At 42.7% G+C, this 9,349-nt stretch overlaps 1 protein-coding gene across 1 annotated transcript in view; it reads right to left on the bottom strand.

The window, feature by feature from the left end:
- The window catches only part of tanc2a (tetratricopeptide repeat, ankyrin repeat and coiled-coil containing 2a), a 30,240-nt gene extending 21,261 nt beyond the window's left edge, over positions 1–8,979 (bottom strand). The window contains exons 1-4 of the mRNA XM_084571304.1: positions 7,210–8,979; positions 3,660–3,796; positions 647–815; positions 202–525 (exon numbers count right to left, since the gene is read on the bottom strand). Coding sequence (XP_084427430.1) covers positions 202–525; positions 647–815; positions 3,660–3,796; positions 7,210–7,495 — 916 coding nt within the window. The 5' untranslated portion in view covers positions 7,496–8,979. The remainder of the gene's footprint in view (positions 1–201; positions 526–646; positions 816–3,659; positions 3,797–7,209) is intronic.
- Between the last annotated feature and the right edge of the window lie 370 nt (positions 8,980–9,349).

The raw sequence follows: 9,349 nt of genomic DNA on the forward strand, positions 1-9,349 counted from the left end.
TGGTTGGACGATTTGTTGGTAACATCACAGCACTACGGACTGAGCAGTGAAGAAACCATTGTGAACGTGTAGTAAAAGTATAATCAGTTGAAAAATAATGGTTTTAAAAGTTATTTTAGGGTTCTGATCATATTTATACTGTGGTTCTGTCATGATAAATGTTGAAATTTACATCCACACCACATCCATCTGCCATCTTACCAGCTACAGAGTTGGGGCGAGGCATGAGGTAGAGCGGAATGGAGTGGGTGGAGCCGGACGAATGGGCGGGGCCAGAGCATCGGCCGGGGTGGAGCTTGTTGAGGCTGTAAGTGGAGGCAGTCATGTTCTCCTCCATCCTGTACATGAAGCCTTCGTTAGCATTCCCCGTCGCCACCATAGAAGAAGACGAGGTGGAGGCCACCACAGGCCGGCCCCCCTGCTGCCACAAGTTGAGGCTGCTGCCACGGTAACAGTCGCCGGGGTACTTGGAGGAGCTGTCGTCCCTCTCTACGGCTGAGTCGGCAGAATAGCTCGTTAACGTGGCTAGAAAGAAAGAGGGAGGAGGGAGGAGGGGGGAGGACGTGAAATGTTAACGATTTAGTGATTTAAAGGGGGGGGGGGGGGGGGGGGGGGGTTTGAGGTCACTGCATCGACAGTGTCTCACCTATGATTCCGCTGTCTCTGCTCTCCAGGGTCGAGGTGGGGGAGGTGACAGAGGCGTGGTTGGAGGAAGCGTGCATGTTGTTATTGTTGCCCTCCCCGCCAGCTGGTTGCTGCAGTGTGGAGCAGGGGGAGGTGTTGCTACTGGCGAGACTGGAGGAGGGAGAGATCCTCTGTGGGAAAGACAAGAGACAGAGAGAAAGTCTACGGTGTAGTTATAATGCGTCAAACATTAATCAACCACTGCATTTAACAGATCAATGCTTGTCATTTTATTTTGTGATATGTCACATCAAATACACAATAAACCATTTAAACAAAGACAGACTACTTCTTTCTTACATTGTCAACATAGACTGTATATAAATATGGACAATGCCTCCCCACTTCCTTGTACTGGCCAAACGGATGCTATTTTCCCGGGGATACGAGTGGAACTATCTTGCGACTTTGAAGTCTAATTAATACTACGCTCTGCTCTACCTCCTACAAGTTACAAAGAAATGTTTGATTATTCACTGAACTTCGCATTGCAACTGGTAGTCACCTTTATATTAGAGCCCGACCGATATATCGGCCGGCCGATATTATCGGCCGATATTAGGCATTTTCAAAACTATCGGTATCGGCATTTATAATGGCCGATAAATTAATATTTCAAAAATAAAATAAAAACGAAACACACTTCAACCATGTCATGAGTGTTGGCGTTGTATAGTTTAGTTTGTCCACCAGAGGGCACTCTACACCGTCCCTGTTGGCAACACTCGTGTATAACTCGTGCTGATCCAGCCAGAGTCGGCACAGAGAGAACCAATTATCCGCGAGTAAGATCATCGGTGAAGTGTGTTCATGGTGAGTTGGTCACGAGACATACATTGCTTGAATAACAATTAAAAGAACATCCCCATCAGTTCTCTTAACTCAAATAAGCATGACAAAATTCTTGACTATCATGTCCAGTTTTGCTGCTGTTAAATAAGCCGAGAGCGAAGCGGAATTAGCTAATTACGTTACGTTGTTACAGTGTAGTTGACTGACTGTCCTTTTAACTTTTGACAATGTGACTGAAGTATTTCTTTAATAGCGTGACAGTTATAGCAATGAGACGTATCATCTCTCCTTGGCCTGTTATATTGAAAATGTATGTTTTACAATTTGCAGTATGACGTTATCCATTGCTAAATTATGGCTCATCATAGACTAGCTAAACACAAAGCTAGCTAATGCCACTATCAGTGGAAGACCGCTAACGTTAACATTAATGAGCTTGGAAACCACAACGAACTTATTCTGCCTAAATAAAGTACTGTAATAATTACTGTATTTATAACTAGCATATCCCTAGTTACAGTCCCTGCATTGTAAAATGTAATTTAGACTTGCGAGGAGTGAACATTTAGACATAGAGAAAAAGTATCAAACGTAGCTTGTGCAGCTTTTCTTTTACACGTGTGTGAAATCCAGTGACACCAAGTGTGCGTTGCAGACTGTCGTTCAGCCGCAGCATTAACGAGTCACATAATGGATTTAGATCGCTAAATAGTAGGTTTTAGAAGGCAGGCAGCAACTGATGATTGAAAATGGTTTGATGTAGCTTGATGGAAAGAATTTAAAAAGTGCAGGTAAAGGGATGCATTATCATATTATTTTAGTTAAAACTCATAAATAACTACAAATAGCTAATGTAAGGGAAATCTGTTAATGTTTTGTTGCGCGTTTCTGAAAAAAAAAAATATCGGCGATATATCGGAATATCGGTTTTTAAAACCAACAAATATTTGTATCGGTATCGGCCTTCAAAATCCTTTATCGGTCGGGCTCTACTTTATATCACATTGTGTTTCTATAGCGTCATTCATTAACACACTGGATTAGATGTTACAATCCCTTGTGCCAAGATCCCAGGCAAAACACATTTAGAGGCCCTGTCCAACTGAGAAACCCTAACAAACCTACGGTCATGAGATATGACGATTAACCTACAATCTAAATGAACTAATTAAATGCTGCTGGCTTGTAGGCCCACAGAGGAGGAGAGGATAATTCAACCCTTGTGAAATATAAGCTAACCAAATGCTGCTGGCTTGTATGGCCCACAGAGCAGCACACAGTTCAAACCTTGTGAAATATAAGCTAACCCAATGCTGCAGGCTTGTATGGCCCGCTCAGCAGCTAACCAAACAAAGAAATATCGCTACCAACCAACATGAAGACATCAGATACCTGGCCTAGTCAAATAACTAACTAAAACGAAACTTATCCAAACAACTGAAACTTGGACGTGCAGCAACGTTATATTAACTACCTTAAACGACAGAAACCATCCTTGAAAAAGTCCCATCCACTAACATGTAGGAGGTTGAGCTTGTGACCTGTACTGCAGCCAGACACCAGGGGGAGCTCTACTTGCTTTTGCTTCACTTTTGAGGAGCTCTTCCGTCCATCTTTATACTGTCTATGGTTGTTAAAGGTAACTTGTTTAATCAGATACTGACACACAATTTTTAAGGAACTGGGTACCCTCATGAATAGTTGACAGATTTAGTTACTAATTTAAATATCCTATACATACTACTGCATATTTAATATATATCCACCCATCGGTTATTGTTAACGGCTTATCCTGTAGGGTTATAGGGGCTAGAGCCTAATCCAGCTGGCACTGGGCGAGAGGCAAGGCATGGACACAACACACAACAGCTAATGTAGCTTGTGTCTGGACCAAACAGATGAAGATAAAAATGAGAGGAGCCTTCCAAATGTGGCCTCTTGACCTAGTCTTTTTATTTCCTTTCCTCATTTCCATTTCTCAACTCACACACTGTTTCAACAGGAGGACAACAACTAGAGCCAGTGGTCTGGAAAGAAACTAGGTCCACAGACGATATCCCGGCACTGGCAAACGTTCAACATCCAGCTTGTTTGGTGCATCGCGGCTATAACATGCATGTCTTTGGACTGAGCAAGGAAGCCGGATTTAATAGGTGAGCCTCTGGAGACTTAGAGTTGATTACCTGTCCGTCATCCTGGACGTGGTAAGGGGAGCCTGGCTCTCCACTGATGACCTTATCCCCCAGCAGGAAGCCCAGCCTGGTCATGAGAGCATCAGCCGCCTCGTCCACTGAGGGGGGCGGCCCCAGCTCCTCCTCACCTGGAGAGAGAAAGCGAAGAAGTTCTTTTTAAACTGTTATGTGATGAATGTCAAGTCAAGTAATTGCAGATGACATCACGTCAAGTGACGCTTTACAACAATGAAATCTATGTTCTTGACCTGATTACAGACAGCCCATGTGCTACATACTGTGTGCTGCAGATATGTATAGCCTGTATGAAAACAGGCAGCAAATCAGCACCATCAATAGCATTTAATAGTACTCCACAACGTGGAAGCCTTCTCCGTGTGCTGCAGCTAATGGTCTAATAACTTTGACAATGAAATTCACCAACAAATTGTTTATTTGCAGCCTCCTTCCACAGGCCACAGGGCGTTTTAGTGACGTTGTTAACTGACTGCTGTTGATAGGATTTGGACCGTTCTTCTGCTACTGTTAGCGGATGTCTTTTCAGATGCATTGCAGTAGTACTTTTGCTGTATTTCAGACTGACATGTCATGGTAATATGGGCTTCATCTTCAGTGAAGTATTTCCATACAATTGATGAACCGCTGCTAGCTTGCTGCAAGTCGACAAACTGACTAGTCAACTAGTCTGTACAACCCCTAGTATGGGGTGTAGCTGCTGTCCAGTCTACAGGCACGAGAGTGATATTAATCTTCTTGATAATCTTGTTGCTGTAATATTGTCCAGGAAAAGTCTTGCTGTCAAATTACAACATCAAATACAAATGAAGTTGTTGCAAAGATGCTGGCAAAGACAACACATGCTGACAACCGGAATGACCCAGAAAGAAAAACCACCCAACGTTTACTGTCCTCTTATTAGTGGACCACAGAGATTGGCTACAAGATTGAAGCCACTCCCATCTACGCTGTTGCCCCGGTGACACGGGGCCTCACCTATTTACACCAGTCAGGTTTAAAGAAATTTATTATTAATCGGTCCAATTAGAAGAGAGAACTTAAAACACAAAAAGAATTAAGTCACACAAAGCCAGCTGGGGAGAATGTGTGCACACGTGTGAAAAAAAAAGTGATTGATCTCCATGTTAATGTATTCAGTGCCGTGACCTAAATATGCCATGAGGCCTGTATATACTGCACACACACACAGACACACACACACACACACACACACACACACAAGAATGTGAGCCACAGCATGAAAGCTCATACTCTGTCTCTGTGACAGTCTGTAATTACAGCTATAAATTGCTGACTGTTGGACAAAATACTAGAAAAGCGGCATCGCAGACACTCACACACGCACGCGCTCTGAAAATAAAACCAATCAAACACAAAGCAAAGTGTGTGTGTGCGCGTATGTGTGTGTGTGTGTGCTTGTGTGGTGTGTGTGTGTGTGTGGTCAGTCAATAACAGGGTGAGTGAGTCGTTTTTAGACGAAGAAAAATAAAATGGAAAGATGAGATACACAGCGCGCAGACTTTTCCGTTTCTGTCTCGTTAACTTTTCTAGCCTCTGATTCCTCCTTCTCCTTTTCTTTCATTCCTCTCTCATCTCCATCTGTTCTTATTTTCATTTTTCTCCTTGAGTTTTTCCCTTTCTTTCTTTCTTTCTTTCTTTCTGTCTTAATTAGTTGCATTCTTCTTCTCTTTCTCTTTCACTTCTTTATTACTTTGTCGGTTTCTTGCCTTACTTCTTGTCCCCATGTCTGTCTTTGTCCTTTTGTTTTCCTTCCTTCTCTTTTTGATCCATCTTCCTTCTACCCTCCTTCCTAATCCGTTTTTCCTCATTTCTTTCTTCCTTTCCCCTACATTTTGTCTTTTCAATTCCTTCTGCCCCTTTTCCTCATTTCCTGCTTCTGTATTTGTATCTTCCTTCCATCCTTGTCTTCATCTCTTCTCCATGTGGATTCCTTCCTTCCCACTTTCTTTCTTCGTGGCTCAGCTAAGCTCTCACACAGAAAATCGTTAGACCTGGATGAGCGAGGACTCCCGTTAGCTTCAGCCGAAGAGTTGGAAGTCGCGTTGGACGGCATCCGACTCTTCTGTAACTTTCCAGACCTGACAGTGTGACATTCACACCCACACTCACTTCCACACAGTGATTGGTTTTGGCTGTGTGGAGGTGAGAATGCAAGCAGGGTATGAACTTCTCTCTCTTCGGCTTTCATCACAAAGCCATACCACGTAGTTCTCGTTAGTGGCTTTAGCTAATAGAAGTTCACACTGGTGCATTTTTAATCTCAATCTAACCACAACTAATCTTAATCCAAAAGATAAAAAGACAGGAAATTGGTTTAGAGTTATGAATCTGTTCTAATTATTCACATGGCCCTATAAAAAGGCCACGATTTTTAAACATGTGATGACTCCAACCCCTGTTGGTACACATAACGCCTTCCACAATATCAAATCCTATTCAGGTACCGTCACGGTCCTTTAAATAAGCCGATCATTCACTTTGACGATCAGTTTGAGAAGAAACTGCTTTTGCTAGTTCATCTAATCCTGCTTGACGTCTTGTGAAGACACTGGCCAGTCATCTGCAGACATCGCTACAATCTTCCATCGACTCCCGTAGTTATAGTTTCATCTCTCATACCCAAGAAAACAAAAACTTAAAAATGCAAAGACAGAGTTGTTCTGTTTGCACCCAATTTCAGGATATCATGGTAAAGGCCCAGACTAGCTGTTCGCTGACCTAGTAAGACCAGACTCCTCTCATAGATGTGACTGACAAAGCCGGTGCACAGAGACTGTGAAACTGCTCATGTCATGCCAGCAAAATTTTGAACGATTCAAATAATTGTATAAAACCCATCTTAAAAGGGTCAAATAAACCAAATTTATCCAGGATATTCGTTGCTGGGATGCCGACATGCTGTAAAATTGACAGATTTTAAGTCCAGTTTTCTTGGCACAAAGCAACACCTGAGATTGGGCCTAAATGCATTTTCTCATCCATTTCTCTCATTAGCTCCAACTCCTGCATTAGCTGCTTGGATGCAGTTGCCATTGTTTGAAGTTAACAAAGGGAACTCAGCACAGTTATCAAGGCGCAGACTAGTGTTTTAGTGGGGCATCGACAAAACGATGCCAGCGCATGAGCGTAAATGTTTATAACAGCGTAGGGCACTTGCATATGCAAAAACGTAGGCTCTGTGTAGATCTGATGCAGAGGTGTGGTAGTGATGTTTGCACTGTGTGTATTCAAGAAGCAGGCATGGGCTCTAACAAGATGTATTATGGGAAATGTACGTCAAAAGCTTGTTTTTTAAGCATCAGTCAAACCCAAAAAGTCAGAAAGACTGTTTCTTTAATGTGTCTAATACTTTATGAAAGTGCAATGCTAAAATGCTAAGAACTTTTGCAGAAGTTGATGCACAGTTGCTTAGACAGTGGGCAGAGAACCCAGAGAAGGACTTCTGAACTCACATGTTCATTTATTTCCCCTGGACACACTGGAAAAGCTACACTTCTCTCACCTTCATCCTCGCTTCTTCCTCCTCTCTCCACTCCCTCAACGGGACGGTCCACCCATTCCCGACACAACTCCGAACTCTCCTCGTGCGGCCGACAACAGCACGCGTACAGCAGCAGGCACCGCAGGAGGGACGAGGCGTGGCCGGCGACCCCCACGGCCACGACACCTCTGCCGCAAACGCACCCGTCCGCCAGCCTCCACGGGTGACGGACGGAGGACCGGCTCGGGCGGCACCACTTGGTTCGGGAGCGGGCGCACGCTTTCAAAATAGCCGCCATGCAGTCCATGGCTGGCTCGCGGCGGGGGGTTGGGGGTGGGGGGGGCTGATTGGTTCAGAGCGTTTCCATATAGGGGCCAACGTAAACAGAGCCAAATGCAGTCGCGCTTTTCGTCCTCTCCATTAAGTTTTCTCGGCGAAAATGGGATTACATCCGTGTTCTGTCTTCTCCTCTTTGCTCCTGAGCTCCTCCTTCTCCAGAGTGCACAAAGGAGAAAGGGAGAGAAAGGCAATGAGGGTAGGAAAGAAAAGATAAGGAGACGAAGAAACTCTCCAGGAAAATAAAAAAAGGCACTAAAGGCACTTCATCTTCTGAGGCACAATGACTGCAGTATAGTAAAACATGCACACACAGTGATAGCAGCCTCACATGGTCCTGGAGAAGATTCTTTGCTAGATTTCAGGTGAAAAGGTGAAACAAGAGAGACATCAGCAGAGCTTGACCGCAACTCACAGCCGACCTGGAAGGTTTCCACTGGTTATTGTCCCTTTTTAGACGGAGAACTGCAAAGTTTTTCATTCACAGGTAGAGCACAAGCAAAGAGAGAGAAGGACAACTTCAGCATTCAGTGGAAAAAAAGCAAAAAAAGCAATCTTCTTCTACCAGATGAAATCCTCGCCGGTGAGATACACAACGGGTAAAGTTTCCAAGTGTTCAAAGAACCTTTCTTTCACCAGCGGAGCCTCCATATCTGGTCTGTAAGACGACCTCCCTCGTCTGACTGCACCGCAAATCAAAACCTCCCCTCCTCCAACCCGAGAAAAAAAAAAGAAAGAAGAAAAACACACACACTCAGGACGAGAAAGGAGAGGACTGCAGGAGGAGCCGAAGCAAGAAGAGAGTAATCTGTTACACGTCGAGAGTCGCAAAGGAAAGTTCGAAAGGACGGTTCAGTTCCTTCAAACGGAAAATAGAATCAGTGAAGTTCAGCCGAGCAAAGAAATTCACGTGAAAATTCCTTTTCCAAGAAGACAAGAGCATCTGACCGCAAGTTACAGAGAAGATGAAAGGTTGTAATCCACTTAAAATGTAAAAAAAATGTTTAGAGAAAAGTACTTAAAAAGAGATCGGCTTAATCAAACATCACTTAAATCATGTTTAGCTGAAAAAAAGAATTTTTTATCCTGATTGCTTTACCAAAACTATTTACGTGCAACCTAAAGTATGTACAATAACTAAAAAGTAACTGAACATTACAGCACCCTGCCTTTGGTTAATGTTCAGGTAGTTAGACTTAGACAAACTTTATTCGTCCACAAGGGAAACTGCTTGGTCACAGTAGCTCAGTTGCACATAAAAAAAAAAAAATAAAAAAAAAAAACCAAAAATAGGTGAAGCTAGTAAAAAAAATAAAAAAAAATAAAAATATTTAATAAAATAAAAATATAAGTAAAAATCTGGTCAAATAAAATAAAATAATAAAAGCAAAAAAAATGTCTAGGAAAAATTCTACAAAATTCAACTAGTTCAAGAAAAAAAACATCTCTTATTTACAGTCCATAGCAATTGTAAATGAAAGGAATTTGTTTCAAGCTGAAAACTGATACTGAAATCAATATTTAGAGCAGAATTTCCTTGGCTTTACGGAGCTTTACTATTTACAAATCTTGGGTTTTTCAGCCATCCATCTCAGACACATCTGAAACCAAAGAACAACAAGAACCTATTTCTCCTATTTTCGTCAAAACTCTGTTTATGACAAAAAAAAAAATAAAAGCTTTAAAAATCCACTGTACCTAACCGAACGTGGAACAGCTGGTTAACACAGCGGAGTATTTAGCAGCTAAAAAGCTGAATGTTTTCCTCTGGAGTTGGCAGAGACCAAAAAGAGAGCTAAAAGAGACTGTGTGATACTGTACGTCA

This window comes from Chelon labrosus (assembly GCF_963514085.1).
Source record: "Chelon labrosus genome assembly, chromosome: 21".
Classification (NCBI taxonomy): domain Eukaryota; kingdom Metazoa; phylum Chordata; class Actinopteri; order Mugiliformes; family Mugilidae; genus Chelon; species Chelon labrosus.